This window comes from Pieris rapae, chromosome 3 (genome assembly GCF_905147795.1).
Source record: "Pieris rapae chromosome 3, ilPieRapa1.1, whole genome shotgun sequence".
In the NCBI taxonomy this organism is placed as follows: domain Eukaryota; kingdom Metazoa; phylum Arthropoda; class Insecta; order Lepidoptera; family Pieridae; genus Pieris; species Pieris rapae.
The window spans coordinates 285,220-302,310 of NC_059511.1; the positions used below are offsets into that span (position 1 = coordinate 285,220).

A 17,091-nucleotide genomic window follows, 5' to 3' on the forward strand; every position below is an offset into this window, starting at 1 on the left:
GAGAGAGTAAAAGAATCGTTTAATTTTATACCACAAATACTTTTATTCATTATAAATGAAAGCATAAGCCTCGCTGCAATAAAAACTGTAAAAACATTTACAAAAGAAAACTTAATTCTTCGAAGCGCTTAAACATGAAATACTCGTATGACTATCTTCCTATCACAGTTCGTGATTACCGCTCAACGTAACGCACTTCATGGCTTTTGCGAGATTAACTTTGTTTGACGTGACATTAATCGTTTTAATTATTACAACCATTATTTATTTGAGCGTCAACAAGTGTTGTCCTATAAAAATTACAGTTGAAGCCAGCTCTATTTACCAAATCGTACGTATTTCCCATTTATAGAATGTACGTGTTCACCAAAGCGTCTCTTACAAATCTATTGCACCAACTAAAGCGGGACCGTTCCATCATATGTCTCTAGACGTTCAAACTATTTCTTTTTTCACAAAAGAGAATTTACTTGAATCAAACATTAAATGCACATTAAACCTATTTACAAATGCTCCGTTAAACCTACATTACAGACTAATCTAGGAACAAACTTAACACTTAGAGGCGGGGATACACGACGGTATTTCGTCACATTTATGGATACGTTTAATAAACACGGTTTTAAAGTGAGGGAGAAACCGGAATATGCATTCCTAAGATTACTTTATTCTCTTCTTTGGAAAATATAATACCACGAAGTTAAAAAATTCTATCTATAAGCGAAAAGTTATAATTTGAAAGATTTTTTTTGTTAAAGTTAAAATCGGCCATCTTCATTGACGGCAAAGAACGAATACATCGTACGTACTTTTTTTTCTGTTTGTGTAATTAATTTCTTAAATTACAAAGATCACTACCCAACATTGCCGGTGTGTTGAGAAATAACTTAACGGATTATCATTTAATTAAAGTGTTTATAAATTAATCTTGTCACGTAGAAGGGAGTGATGCTTCGGATGTTGCCAGAACTATTTCTTATCTGAAACGAAATTATTTTCCTGAATTAATTTCATAAATGCACACACACACAGAACACAACATCGCAAACATTACAATGATAAAAGGAGAAACGACACAAGACAATAAAAATGAACTTCCTAAGACTAAAGTACCTATAAAGCGACGAGATCCAAGATGTCGGCGGTGGGGGGCACGGTGCTGGGACGGAAGTAGGCGGCCAGCCGCTCGTACAGCCCGATTCGGGCCGCTCTCTCGTCCCACGCCCCGCCGGGACCGCTCGCCGGGACCGGTTCCTCGTCGTCCCGGCCGACGTCCCACGTGTCTACGTCCGGCAGAGTCGCCTCTTCGAACGGCTGCGTCGCTTCGGGGATCGTGTCGTCCACTCCTAACACCTACGGGAGATGGCCGCGCGTCTCGTTACTTCTTCGGGAACATCGAGGGGGGAGATTATAATAGGAAATGGCAAGTACCGCGGCCAAAGCCCTGGCGAGGTCGGCGGGGGCGCTGACGGCGGCTCGGCGTCGAGCGAGCGCCCGGACGCGTCGCGGAGACAGAGACACGGGCGCGCACTCGTCGCGCACTCGGCCCGCGAACAGCGCCGTCGCCAGGCGCTGGAACTTCGCCACCTGCAATTCGTCGTTCGTTCGTCAGGTCCGCGACCGACGGCCGGCCGCGTAATTTAAGCGGCTGTTAAACAACGCTTGACAATACCTGCTCGGGGTCAGCGTGGTCGATGACGTCACTGAGCTCGCGTCTCAGATAGGCCAAGGCCTCGGGGGCGGCGGCCGGGTCCGCCGCGAGCTCCCGATAACAGGACTCGCGGAGGGCTGCCCGCGCGCCGTCCACGACGCGAGACAAGGCGGGACGCGTCAACCGCAACGCCCAGAGATCGTCCAGGCGCAGTCGGGGACTGCTGGCCGAACCGGGGTTTCCGCCGAATAAATAGTGGATCTTCGAGAAATATAACCGGCTTAATTGGCGATTCACAATAAATTTTAGACACAGATTTATTTTAGAAAGAAAATTTTGTGAAATTATTAATTTAATTAAAACTTGATAGCGCGGTCAAGTATATGTTGAATAGCCGACATTCTACTGATTCGACCCACCTTCCTGACCGGGTCATAGACCAACTGATGAGCGAATCGCGGCCTGGGTTCCAGGGGCGTGACGGCTTCGTTCCTGTAGACGCAACTCCACGTCAGCCTCCTCAGAGACAGCACCCACAGGGTGTTGTACACCCGACGGTCTTTTTCTTTGCTCATGCCCTGCGAACGTCGACTTCTTTGTAAAATGGCAATCAGAAATGAAAATGGCCGACGTCGGTGCCGTACGCACCGAGAGCACGAAGATCTCGTCGGTGTCGGGGTCGACGGTGGCCCTCTGCGTGAAGCCGGCGGCGGGCGGGGCGCAGGAGCCCAGGCACAGCGCCCCGCCCCGCCCCGACCCCGCCTCGTACCACCAGGCGTCCAGCAGTTGCTCCTTGTTGCGCTGCCCGGCGAAAATGTACAGTCGGCGCTGGATCGGGTGGAAGAGCATGGAGTGGGAGACGCGCGGCTGCGGAGCCGGAAGGTCGTGGTCGTCGGGCAGAAGTTGGTGCCACGTGCAGGTCTGGATGTAGTACGCGTAGAGGCCCGAGTATTGCGGACTCGCCGTTTCCTCGGTGTTAGCCGGCAACACCCGTCCCCCGAACACGTAGATGGTGCTGGTGTCGGGATCCATGCACATCTGATGGTCGAAGACGAGCCTAGGTCCGCCATTGGCCGCCGTGTCGCTCATCACCAGCGACCACTCCGCCGACCGCACGGAGTAAACGTACAGGTCGCTCTGCGATATCATCGTTGAGGTGAAACTTCTTTAGATGTGATTTCAAACCGGATGCAAGGCAAAAACAACAGGCAAGAGACACAAATACAGAAATAGGATGGAACCGGCAAAGTGAACATTTCTTTATCATCGTTGTGATTTGAAAGTTGTTGACAGTGAAAAGAGACAGACATAAATTCATAGGATTTCATTTGACGTGGGAGGAAATGAGATAGGAAAAATAGTACGGTGTATCTTTCGTTTACCCGATCACGAGTATGACGCATGACCAGCCATCGGCTCCGTTGCCATATTTTAGGGAGACAAACAATGACATTTTAGCGAGTATCTTTAGAATGTCAACTTGGCTACATGAGTATCATAAACTGAGGATCTCACGTTCAAATTGGCCGGCGTCCGCTGAGCGTTGTCCAGATATCTTCCTATGGTGTAGAGTTTCTCGTTGATAGGGTCGAAGACCATTTTGTGGCAGGAGCGAGGCGAAGGGCCTCCGAGCATTCCGCTGTGCCTGCAGAGGAGACTCCACCGTTCATTGACCGTGTCGAAACTCCAGAGGTCGTCCAGATCTTCCGTCCCGTTCCAACCGCCGAAGAGGTATAGCGTACCTGAAATTATTCCACGTGCTCCCTCAAATATCCCCACCACTTGGATGAAAAAGAAAATAGTATTTTTAAAATAAATGAACGAGGCAGTTTACCCGTGTTAGGGTCGACCACCAGCTGGTGTCCGCCGCGAGGCCCGGGCCGGTTGGAGCACGCGGTCCCGCAAGATACGAAGCAGTTTTCCATCGCCTCGTTTCCATTCAACGCCACGTCCTGGTGGAATAGGTCATTCGTAAACGAGAAGATTCAATCCCAAATCCAAAGGAAAAATTAATCGTTTACAATAAATAAGAAACATTTAACTCACCCCGCCCTCCAACCGAGGGTCCCGGTCGACACAAGACAGATCGTGCGGTCGCGGATGCACCTCTGGGGAGGCCTCACCGCAGCACAGCCGTTCTTCCACTTGAGCAGAACAACCGCAAAGCTTGCGCCATTCCGGGGTGTAGGGTTGCCATGACATGTACCAGTCGAGCTCCCCATCTATTTATTTAATTTATTAAAGTTTACCACATCATAAATACTACTAAATCTACGGTATATTTTACAAAATCTTCCATCTAAAATGTATGACAATTGATGTAAATTAAGTTACAAAAAAAAATCCAATAAAGTAAAATAAATATAAGATAAAAAGAATGGTAAAGCAGAAAAAGCGAATTAGGTTCAAAAAAGGCAACCAAACAATGCTTTCTCTAAAACCGATCAGCCCACTACCGAATATATCCAGCTCCGGTTAAGCTGTGGTCAATCCGTTAAAGTCGCGAAGAATTCGAACGAGAGGTACCTACCTGGACTCCTAGATTGGTTTAGGCAGAAGGAATTTGGAAAATTTTCCTGATTTTAGACCTAGGCAATGAATAATGGATTCCCATCTATTGATTATAAATAATATCTTCTTGAATAATTTCTTTATTACATCAGAAAGACTGCTAATGTTCGAAACAATTCGGGCTGCAGAAATACAGTAAAGGTAGGATATTGTCATAAATACCTCGAGCTGATTCTTCAAATATTCTCTCAGCCAGTTTATAATCTCCATTCTCGACGAGTGCATTCCATAGTCGTGCTTGCATATGTCCTTCGAGTTGTACCCCACTCTCACGGGACAACGCTTCAAACGCGTCTTTGTATCTTCGACGTCGGAGGTGCTTCAAGAGTATGCGGACGGCTTCTTCTTCTTTACGCTGAAATATTTGTTTCATTGTAAGACTCCGTAACTCATATTATATGTCCGATTACGAGATATTATTTATCACTACACTAATCACTTATTGAATTTAAATATTTTGGTAAACAATATTAATTGCTTTACAGTTTTATATTTATTTGGTAATTAAGTGTAAAAAGCAAGATAATTTGTAATTACTTTAGCCAATGACAACAATACTGGCTATTGCCAACGGCTTTTATAGTAAAAAATAGGCAAGTCTATCTTCAATTATAGGCATAGAATGAAGTCTTCAATCAAAACCAAGCAAATCTTAGTGCAGTTTTGAATTTGCAAATTATGATGATGATAGTTTCAAAAAGCAATATTATATTTAACCAGCTTTTAAATTACCACATTATAAGTGAAGCAGTATTTTGGATTTTAAATAAAGCCTGAATTGTTAGTATCTTAGTTAAAAGATAGATATACCAATGCAGATTGTAGTGTCTTGCTATTACCTCAGAAAAAAATTCTACTTTGATGAAATCAGGTTTAGGCAATTCTTCTTAATTTTAAAATATCTTATGAAGCCAATAGTGATAATTGAATATAAATAAAGATTTTACCATTATAATACAACTGAACAACCACAAACTGAGAAGGAATATATACACTTTTATCAATATTACGAGGATGTATAAAATAGTATTACTACTTTCCCTTGATAAAGTTTATTTTTCTGTTTTATTAGTTAAGTACCCTTCAATTTTATTTTCAATAACATACATTGATTGCCCTTCACCAAAATCTCAGCTCTAAAAAATTACTGACAGTAAAATGGGATGTTCGTTCTAACCATATATAGCCTAAGAGAAGAGTTGAGAATCATTAAGACGAGTGCATTGATATATTGATAGATGAAGAAAGTGCCATATGACTATTGCAAGGATAGCATCAGACAAGCTTAAAAAGAAGATGTGAATAGCACAAAAGCTGCAAAACTATAAGCATAACAAAAGTGTGTTTGTGCCAGACACTAACAACAGCAATGGTATTTTATCAAGACTAATTAAAAAGACAGCACCTATAAACTAACTATACTTTTCTACTTTACACAATATCATCATTTCTTGTACATAGTTTTTAAAACAATAAAATTCAATAAATTAACAAACCATGTTAATAGTTTCCATCACATTGCTTATAAGTTCTGGCTGTTTTTTTCCCTCAAGTTCCACATACCAGATGGTGTAGTTTGATACTGGTCCCCATGATTGTAATGGCACTATTTTAATATATTTTACAGGTAGATACAAGCCTTCAGTTGTCTTGTGTCGCAATCGGAAGATTTCTGCTACACTATCTTTTCTTAAGCCCCTGTTTTTTTGAAATAAAAAATAAACTTAATATAAAAAAAAAATTTTTCACCAAATTAGTACAAACAAAAAATAAAACATTTACACAATATTCCAGAAGGAGAAATTAGATTGTGAGATTCCTTATGATGGCAGTTTACTAATGTAGCAAAAAGATAATATTTCTACTTACCCCGTCAATAATAAAGATAAGTTGCTTTCATCGGTTCCACCATAAACTTGAAACTTTTTCAAATCACTCACATGAGGCTTAATATATTTGCCAAATTTTATGGTTTCTACGATTGCTGGTGAATCAAGTTTTAAAACAATAAATTGTGATGATGTAGAACTGTCTGTAAACCATCTAGACAGCTGGTCTGAAGGATTATTGACCAAGATGTTCCTGCCAATATGTAGTATGTAAGTGACTAATAAAAATGTTAATTTTAGAATTCATTTTTTAGGTAATGCAGACAAACACCAAATATAGAAATGTGTGAACCACTTAATATTTTAAAACTTTACTATTAAAGCTAAGTGATACCCTAGATTTGAAGTAAATTTAGTAGATAGTAATTTTGTTATTAAATGTTTACTTATTATTAAATTTTAATAATTTAACTGTTTGACTTACTCGGGAACGTAGTGGGCGGAAAAACTAGAATACTTATGTATTTTATAATTTAATTTCAGTATTTCAAACTTGTCATCCATTTTAACACGACACTTTTTCAGATGAATAAGTTTTAATAATTTTGTGAAGAACACTTTACTGCGAGATAAGTAATATTTGTGTACCAAGAGAGATAAATAATTATTGAATTTATTATAATTTATAATTATTCGAAATGTCAATTCGCCGCTATCGGTATTTATAACTGGTTGACAGTTGACACCTGAGCAGTGACAACTATCTTGATTCCCGACGGTTGCAAGAAAAAATCTTGTCTATGACTATTGATATATGATAATAAATAAATAATTGAAATTAGATGGGTCAGCATACATATTAAAGTGATTGGTCACTTGCATATTTTCCCCTATACTTATATTACTCTCGGTCATTTGTGAGACGGACGTGAGTCGTGAGATTCGCGTTCCTCTACAGAAGGACTATTCAGCACAAACAAAAAAGTCTTTAATAAGTATGATATGATAAATTCCATTAAAAAATCATGCGCTTTACTGAAGTTCTTTATCTAGTTTATCATCTTTCTCTAGACATGTTTGTAGCATATCTGAAATTTATTCTTTATTATTTTATATACACTGTGGTGTATTTTTGTTATGGAAAATGGATAATGGATGTGACATTTCTGCAATCACCAATTCACCATTCGACAATCAGCATTCATCTATCAAAATATTGGTTTGGTTTGGTGTTCATTCAGATTTTGTACAAGGTGCAAATTTAAATAATATCGCTTTTCAATGTAGTGAACAGCAATAATATCAATATTTGTAAAATGGAAGATGAAATCAATGAATGCATTCGTAAAAAGATACAGTGGACTCAATTGCCAGGAAATGTAAAGAAGGTAAATAACAAAATGAATTCCAAAGTTATGCGTTATTATCAGGTCTGTCCCTCTATTTTCCGATTGGAAACAAATATTTTATTGATAATTATAACACGTGTACTGCACAGTACTATTATCTGTAACTTAACTTCACTCTCTAGGAAATTCAATGTCTGAAACCTTTTACTCCGATAATATTATAAGGTAATATCGTGTTATAAATTTATTTCAATGTAACATTGATAATAAATATATTTTAAAAGTATGTTTTCTAACACTACCTCTGCTAATATAATCTACTTCTAAAACCTGTAATTATCCTGTAACGTTGTATGCCTTTTTCTTTTAGTTACTTAATGATTCTCCAAAGGAATATGAAAGGTGTATATTGGACTTTAGTATAAAAAACCAACTGAGATTCAGAGGGAGCTTGGGTAAGATTTTATTAACAGTTATCAAAGTTTTTACTGCAAGAAGATCTATAAAAATATTTTTTTTTCCTTTATTGTAACATAATTGTATGCTAACATTTATATGTTGATGTTTTGTTGAATGTTTCTAACTGCTGGTTTAAGTTGATTTATTTTGTAATTTAATTTATTAATTAATTTACATTAAATTACAATATAACTTTACATTAAAAAAACTACATATTTAATATACATTATATATTAGTATAAAACAGGGAGGATTTGTATAAGGATAAACACTTTTTTATTTATTAATATATTGTTTTCAACAATTTGATCTGATGTTGAAACTTGTTCTTTTTTCATGAGGTCAATAAAACTAAACCAGTTTTTAGGTAGATGGTGTGCCTCAAAGGAACAACAACCTGTTCCAAAGGAAGCAAAAAGACTATTTTTAACATCTGTCTGTATCGCATTAGACATATTTATGTGTGTATATTTTGACTTAAAAATAATCTATAAATGCAGAATAATAAAATTATTCATCTTTATATTATGTAAGCAGAATCACTTTGATAACTGGAAAAGTAATTGTGATATTTCAGTGCGCTCAGTTCGAAAAGATGAAAGGAAATACTATGAGATGCTGGTACAGAGCAGTATACAAAGGCTCATGCTCTACCCATATCACTTAGCTGATATGATAGTTAAAGGTACACTACATTTAAGCTCTTACAGTTTTCTATAACTCACACTGCCTCTGAATGTTCTGTGTACATCAAAGTACACAACTTTATTCATTGTATTCTGAGAAAGTTTATAATATTATTTGTATTAATATAGAGAGTAAAATTGAATATTACAAAAAAGAAATCAATGATTCATATGTTGGATGTGGGTATGTAAAAAAATGTGTTTAGGTAAAACATAGTTTGCAAGAACAGCTAGTATTTTAATAGATGTATTTTCTGATAATTTACACATTGTATGCAACATAAATTTAGTTTGGATATCTCATAAAAATAAATTTTACAATAGTCATGCCACAGTTATCTATGAATATGTATTATCAACTAAGCATTATATTATGTATAGTTTAAAACATGGATCTTTATTTTCAGGTCTTAGAATCACCCCATTCATTTACTACATAGAAGTAGTTGCATTACTTATAGAAACTGAGAAAAGTTATGACACAATGCCCAATTTCACTGCTGCTGATTGTAAGTAAATGGAAATGTGTTTTTTTAATACTTGTTTTTGTTTGGTGTCATGATATGGTAGTAAATGTAAATTTACAATTAATTTATTTTTTTATACATTCATAATTAGTGTACTTGTTTACCTATATGAATAAAAATATTTTTGATTTAATTTGGTTTGATATGCTAGACATAAATTTCTCCAAGGATATGGAGTTAACACATATTTTGTCAGATCTGGCTACTTTAAGTGCCACTGAAACAATAGTTTCATTTATGTTATGTTAGATAAATAACTATATATTGATGAAGTTGATAATGGTTATAATGCTGATATACTGTACAAATACTGATATTGTCCACTAGAACATGTCTACCGTAAATTGTACACAGATGAGTAACACATTTACTGTTGTGCCTCTTCTCTAGGTCTTCGTCTATTAGGCATAGGCCGTAATGAGTACTTAGAGCTAGTAGCGAAGGCTAGGTCCCTGGGGCGCCGCGGAAGGTCCAAGGCCATCCGTGGTCTGTTACCTCGAGTGCCCCTCAATATACCCATGCAACCCTGGTGGAGGGTGGAGCTCGGATATGTCCTCGAAGAAGATGTTAAAGTAAGTTCTAATTAAGATGGAATAGCAATGGTATCTTTTTGAAGTGTGATGTTGTTTTTTTGCATCTAAATATAAATAAATATAAATGTATTTATTATTATTAACATTAACAAATTTTATTAATTAATTTCTAAAGCTATGGTATTCAAAACTGACATTATTAATACATGGTTGATCTGTCTTTGTTTACTTTGTTTGACTAACCGAAGGTTATCTTCCATCCAGCCTCTTAATGAGAGTGAGAAGTCACTTATAGACCTCCTCATAGACCGAGGATCTCAAACGGCCGGCACGCTCGACTACAACCTTGTTAAAAGCCTATACAGGTGAGGTTATTCATGATATAAATTCACTACATAGTATAGAACAAAGTCGTTTTCTCTGACCCTATATCCCTATGTAGGCGACGGCCCAAGCCGAGCTTCGAGTCTCACAGGTGACACCCTTGCGCAAGTCGCGGGAAAGCCGCTCATTCAGGCCGAGCTCACCTCGCCAAAGCAGCCCTTAAGGCCGTTAAGGCCCTTAAGGCTAACAGCGAGATTAAAATAAAAAGTTCTCCCGATAGCACTATGCGATCGGACGCGTTTATTATCGGAGCTCTCTAGCGAGGAAAATAACAATACTTAATAAAAACGTGGATTCATCAGCATTGCACCCGTGCGAAACCTATTAGCCTATACCTGGACACATTTTTTTCAATGTACATGCAATTTTCATATATTTGTCATACGTTTCATTTCAGGAGAGGTCTCGTCTACTTAGACGTACCCATAACGGGGGCCGACAAAGTGTCCGTCCCCCCTTTGAAAGGGTTCGTGATGAATCGCATAGCGGGGGATTATTTCGAGACTCTGCTTTATAAAGTGTTCGTGTCCATTGACGAGCACACGAGCGTAGCCGAACTGGCCTCAGTGCTGCAGGTAATTATTCTGCAGTATCTGTATATAATCGGGAGAATTTGTAGTAATTTGATATGTTCAATTGTACATTGCGGTTTGTAGGTGGACGCGTCTCTGGTGAAGCAAGCGGTGTCCCTGTACTGCCGGCTGGGCTTCGCCGAGCACCTGCAGCCTCCGCCCGTCAACCCTCACCACGCCTCTTGGACGCACGCCATCACCACGCACCAGCATCGCCCGTCAGTTTATTTCAATTAATAGTATAGATCTAAACCAAAATAAATAGACATCGTAATTCTACTCGATTCTTTATGAATCATGGTCGACCGATATTTATTGTTTGGTTAAATGCGCTATTCTCGGGAATTGCTGGTTCTAATTGACAAGGAGTGATATCAATTGTTTTTTGAATGTATACTATTAAACTAAGTTTAGCTTTAAATGACGAAATATAATATTTTTAGATATCGTCAAATTACCCCTCTATCGTTCGACTCGAGCTTAGACGAAGACGCTTTGCAAATGGAGCCTGTGCTCATCAAGGATATGCCTTCTACCTCCAAGCAGGTGAGTTATATCAAAGCATTTTTTTAATTTATATAAATCACGTCAATAATTATATAAACTATTGAACCGATATCAATCAAATTTGCACACCGTGTGCAGTTTGATCTAACTTAAAAGTTAGGATAGCTTACATCTCAATTTATACCCGCAATATTATTTTATTGTAAATATTTGTTTATTATTTGTTAAAAGTACCAACCTTTCACATAAGTTCTCCTACCGTTTCCCTTGAATAGTTTAATACTATGAAATATAACAAAAACCTTAGCCACAGCAATGCTTGGCCGAGTCTGTTAGTATTATATACATATTTATTGTTGTTTTAATTAGGATAGTTAATTGTAATTGGTTGTGATTGTAACTGGAAGTCTTAATTTGAGAACTGGCAATAAATGTAAAATTAGAAACATTTAATGTATATTTCGTATTTTGACGTTCATAAGTGTAAATTGTGTTACCTAAATGAATAAATGATTTTGATTTTACAAATTTACATTTCAAATGTACTTTTATTCAAACTTTACCATTTTTTTTATCGTAAACACGAAAACTGGTCTTCAATGTTCCGCGCGTACGTATACGTGTACGCAGGTTACTGGGATTAATGCGTGCGCCAGTGCACTTTGTGACATATCGTTGGTTGCTCGTATGCTTAGCTTTGTATATTTTTCTAATCGTAAACACAGTAAATAAATTAATTTATTTAAAATAGTGGTTATTTATCTACCCCGTGAGTGATTTAATTTAATTTTGTTTATGTGTTGCTTAAGTTTAAGCAGGAGAATCATATTTTCTGTATGTAATATGTTAATATTATTTATTTGTTTAAGATACCCCACGTACCCTTGGAGACGACGCCCACCAGCGGTGGACAGAGAGTCGCTGTCTTATTTGATTCGACGCTCGCCGCTTACCTCATGATGGGAAACTTATCCCCAGTAAGGATATCAAATTCCAATTCCTCACACAGTCTCTTAGTACAAATATTTTCATCTTACGAACACTGACTGAACTAGTTAAATCACATGGAACTGTTTGAAAAGCGTAAAATTGGACTGTATTCCAGTTTACTAGATTAAGATGCCTGCACACTACACGTCAGGCAAGGAAATCAGCATTTGACAGAATTGACCGTAGCCTCTGCGAATCATCATTCACGTGTCATTCGTATGTATATATAGTCTTCTCTATGGATGCGAAACGATGTGACAATTATATAATTTGAAATTCAAAATAATAGTTTTGAGGAACTCGTTTAAGCATTAAGCATGGGAATTTTTATTTATACATTTGTAAGAATACGAAACGAGAAATATTTTTTTAGGATCTCAAGAGTCACGCGGTCACATTATTTGAAGTCGGCAAACTGTGCGATGAAAGCCTGGACAGTCTGCTTATGGAGTTAGATAAGGTGAGGTGATAGTACGGTTTGATTGTCTCATATTTTTGGTTCGAAAAACCTTATCGCCGACTTGGTACCCGTCAGGTCGTCGCAGATCCCGAAATCGAGGGAGAAGCGCGACGGTACCTCGCGGCGGCCGCGTGCCTCCGGATAGCGCTGAGGACGCTGCGGCCCAAACTCCGCCCGTTGGACTTGTTGCGCTGTGAAGCGCTGCATGCGCTCGATGCACCAGCGCGAGCCAGGCTGCTCGCTACGAAATATAGGTGAGATTATTCCCACATGGGCCACTCGCCTTCATTTTTCAATTTTCAATTCATAAGCATTTCCTAAGACGCATCTAAACCGGATAAACGAATTTTGATTTTAATTAATGTATTATATGTCAAAATCTGATGGTATTTTCTGAGTTACCGACTCAACCTCCAATTTATATCCTAGCTTCACCGGTTCAAAGTGCCTTTTTTTAAACGCGACCACTTGGGCTAAGATATGCTTCATTCACTGCCCGATTTCGGTCTCAAGGTTCCTCAGCTTCAGCTGATATTGGACTGAGCTGTTTCTGCTTAACTCTTGTATATTGGACTGACACGAACCGTGCCTCCATCTCGTCGGCCCGGGATTTTATACATTATCTTGCGTTCCGAAACCAAGCTATTATTTTGGACGCAGAAGACGAAGACCTCAATTCACGTGTTGTTATCTTGCACGCCTAATCTTGTCAAGGGGCGAAAACTAAGGCCTTTGATGTTTCAGACTGGCGATATCGACGGCGCCCTTGAGCCGAGAGGCTAGAGCGGGCTCGGCCGCGTGTTCCTTGGCGCACGTGGGTCCTGCGCCCCCCGAGGCCTCTTCGCCCTGGATGAGGCTTTACTTGTATCACGTGGCGGGCTACGGACCCCCTACGCTGCTGCTCACTAAGGGTTTGTGCAGCGATATTCATTGGAATGCAGCTAACGCACGCGTAGATTGTTTTTAGTTCATCGGTTTTATTTAATTAAATTTACTCAAATAGCGATTGGCTTCTTCAAATAGTTATGTCAAATTCAGGTACGGTTCTCCGCGGGGTGCCCAGATGTCTCCTTGGCTTCTCGCGGCTGGCCGTGTCTTGGTGGACGGCGGAATCGGAAGCCGCCGCTCTGCCGGCTGCGGCCGCCCTGGCGGCGGCCAACTCGGCGTTGCGCCGGGGCCCCGTGCTGCTGCAGGCGGCCGGAGTAAGAGCCCCGCCGCATGTAGCGTATCTGGCCTTCCCACCGGCTTCCATGGATGACGCTGAAGGTCGGTACAAAGTGATGATGTAATGCCTACTAATATAGAATCCTACTAGATAAAAAAGTTCAAAGATTTGACACGTCTTTAATAAAAAAATAACTTTTTTAGACCATCAATGTCTCTGGCGTAAGCACGGTGGGCTCAGGCGCCTCATGCGAAGGTTGCGTCTCACGCGCACTGCGGGGTACGTGACGCTGGCCGATATCGGAGTGCCTGACCTCGGCTGTGCGAGACCTCCCTCCACTGTACAACTCGGTAAATTAACGATATCATATTATTGCATTCGCAAATCTTTAACGGTAATATTTGATAAGTCAGTCTGCATATAACTGTGCAGCAAATTTAAACAAAATATATTTTTTTTAGTTCCAAGTCGGAAGAAAAAGGAAATATGCGGCATGGCCAAACCCGTCAGCGAACTATCTCTATCCTCTAACGAATCCGGCGAAAAGACCACAGAGTTCAAAGCCATAGACAATAGACTACGGTCGCCCATAGAATCGCACTTTGCCGTCACGCCGACCACTGACAGCAAAACCGGCTCCCCCGCCAACGGCTTCACGAGCGCCGAAGGCGGGAAATTGTTATGCGAAGAGTTAGACAGCCTAAACGTAGACACCCACAGAAGCAAAGAGTCCATCGCGGGCAGCGATGATTTTGTACCCATACATTCCACTTCGACCAGCATAGAAGACTTGAAACATTCCAAAATATCGATTAGCAAAGAGTCCATTACGGACGATCTGGTTCCCATACATTCCGGAACGCCCAGCGTCGAGAATCTGAAGTTTGACAAGAAGGAAGAAAAGTCGGTCGATCTGTTGAGTCCGGCGGAGGAGTCGGTGTCTATGTTCACTCAGTTGAGCAACAAGTTGACGGAGATGAGCGGAGAGGGCGACAGCGGCGTGGACACGGCACACAATTGCTCCGACGACGAGACTTGCAAACCCGAGGTGCGTGTTGTCAACAATCGAGATGTTTCTAATGAACCACGAGTTTCACTTTCTTCGTATATTCTTTCAGCGATGGACCATTCTAGACCTGCAGTTCGGTATACCTCTGTTCGATGAAGCCTTATGTGAAAAGGTCTGTCAGAGCATTGTTGACAGGATAGCGAAACCAGAATTGTAAGTAGCCCTGCATTTCATAGGATTTTTTTCCGTTTCTTACTGATTTATAAATTTAAAATTACAATGTACTGAATTCCAGATTAGAAAAAATAAAAGAGGACAATGAATTTATAAGGGGTGACTTACTAAAATTTGTGTCCCAATGTCAGGTGAGTCATTTATTATATGGGCATTATTTTAATCAAATATTATTATTCCATTGTAAACTTTAATGCCATCTGAGATGTAAGAGTTGTTAAAAGAATTGCCTTTACGTTACAGTATTATCCCGGGGAAGATATGGGAATTGTGAAAAGAGGGACGTTAGTCCCTTTGCCGAGAAAAAACCTAGTTTTTGAAAACGGCCGAATTAGCGAATGGAGTGGAAAGTGACACGTTCGCCTAATTTTAGTGAATGTGATATAGTCATAGTGAATGACCATTAAAGTAGCATTTTGTGGTCTAGAATCTAGATACAAAACAGCCGTTATAGTTCTCCACGCTTCCAATTTCTTCAGTTGCTGTAATATACATTATTTTCTATAACTCCTGTGATTAAAATGTTGTACATTACCATGTACAGAATAGCCCTTTTACTAACAAAAACGTTATATTATATATCTCTTTTCAATACAGCGTAAAATAAATGTCAAATAAAAGTATGTGGCACCTTTTTGGTGCAGACAGAAATGACTGTGGGGCTAAAAATGATAAAACAATTCCTCTCATGCTTTACTTTATGTAGCTGATGTATACTTTTTTAAAATAAATATTTTTTATTGTTTTCGGCCTACGATGTTGTAAGCCTTGTAACGTAAAACTGTTAGACAAGTAACTTTATGGTTCATAACTGAAGTAATAAATTATATCCTATTTAAAAATTTCTTTACTGTATAACTTAGCCATCTTCGTGTCATTTTAGATTTATGTTTAGTATGTGGAACTTGAATTTCTTTATCGTATCTCTTACATACATGTTAAATTGGGTAATTGTTATAACCTTCTATTAAGCTCCTGCCCTATTAATTTATGTACGCAAAGCATTGTTATAGGTTTCACGTATTTATAATTATATATTTTTATTAAAAATAATATAAAATACGAATAAATATATATGTACTGTGAACACTTACTTAATTTGTATTTTTGTGATTAATATATTATTGTTAATAATTTAAAGTGTTTAGTTTCATAAAATTGCTTCCATAGTTATAATTTTTCTGTTAAGAAAATAGGTAATCATACACATATTTACACAAGTCACAAAAATTTTGTGGTTCTATTATTTTTTGCATCTACTAGTTACATACTAATAATTATGTTTAAATATAGTATATAATAGATGTAGAAATTAACAATTATGTACCTACTAATAATAGATAGTTATCTGTACCGTCCGCTATATTATGTAAAATTCCTTGCATATTATTTTTTTTATGAAATTGTGATATTTTTGTTACGCTTTATATGTTACAAGAGGTTTAAATTCAGTTCATGTGTAAGTGTAGTTAGTCGTTACACTTTTGATCTTTAAATAAAGCAAAAAATAAATTAAAGCTACAAACTTAGTCAGCCCTTCACTTGATATTTATCTACTTATTCCATGTTAAGTGTCCTTTATGGAAATACTTCATAAATTCATAAACTTACTACAGATATCAAATAACCACATGTTGGTTTAACTCTTAAAATACTAGCCTCACTTTGTAATAAAAATGTGACAGAAAAAGAATATTCTTCAGACTTCAACTGATAGTTTGTTAATGATTAGGCCAAAACTGTAAAGCAATATTATTATGATTACTGGTTCATGGCAATTACTATGATAATATGTAATCTTCAATGAAATGTTATTAAAAATAAATGTAAATAATAATAATACTAAGTGTGTTTTAATTTTAATCGTTACCAGTTTTCTTTAATCATTCTAGTTTTAAGGTTTCCTATTAAGGATCATATTAATGATTAAATCAGTTTTTCATGTTTACTGTGGATTAAGATCCTGTAGGCAAAAGCTTTAATAACCGAAATAAATTCAGATAAAAAAAATCTCGTACAAAGTTACGGCCTCAGTTCTATTTTTAATTCCAAAAAGATCTCAGTTACTATAAAATTTTTCGCAAAATTGCGACTATGGATAGTTCTTGTATGGGAAACTGTCACAATAAAAATGTCAGTGTCAAACATCTATCGTTTTTAAAGAT

The 17,091-nt window shown here is 38.2% G+C and overlaps 2 protein-coding genes across 2 annotated transcripts; one reads left to right on the forward strand and one right to left on the reverse strand.

Annotated features, from left to right (window-relative positions):
* Nucleotides 1–18: 18 nt before the first annotated feature.
* LOC111002662 (muskelin) lies at nt 19–6,745 on the reverse strand. Its single transcript, XM_022272837.2, has 13 exons — nt 6,536–6,745; nt 6,092–6,304; nt 5,719–5,920; nt 4,385–4,577; nt 3,698–3,873; nt 3,486–3,603; nt 3,167–3,393; nt 2,300–2,788; nt 2,071–2,229; nt 1,673–1,912; nt 1,432–1,587; nt 1,114–1,353; nt 19–980 (listed from the first exon to the last, which is right to left on the reverse strand). The coding sequence occupies exons 1-12, from the start codon at nt 6,613–6,615 to the stop codon at nt 1,114–1,116; spliced, it is 2,493 nt and encodes an 830-aa protein (XP_022128529.2). The 5' UTR covers nt 6,616–6,745; the 3' UTR covers nt 19–980.
* Nucleotides 6,746–7,235: 490 nt separating this feature from the next.
* On the forward strand, nt 7,236–16,480 carry LOC111002640 (protein FAM91A1). The gene is made up of 19 exons (XM_022272806.2): nt 7,236–7,439; nt 7,771–7,855; nt 8,437–8,544; nt 8,953–9,054; nt 9,463–9,644; nt 9,870–9,970; nt 10,387–10,564; nt 10,646–10,779; nt 11,005–11,107; nt 11,938–12,045; nt 12,432–12,518; nt 12,594–12,772; nt 13,263–13,429; nt 13,557–13,784; nt 13,887–14,033; nt 14,145–14,731; nt 14,802–14,905; nt 14,988–15,057; nt 15,170–16,480. The coding sequence occupies exons 1-19, from the start codon at nt 7,368–7,370 to the stop codon at nt 15,278–15,280; spliced, it is 2,853 nt and encodes a 950-aa protein (XP_022128498.2). The 5' UTR covers nt 7,236–7,367; the 3' UTR covers nt 15,281–16,480.
* The last annotated feature ends 611 nt before the right edge of the window (nt 16,481–17,091 follow it).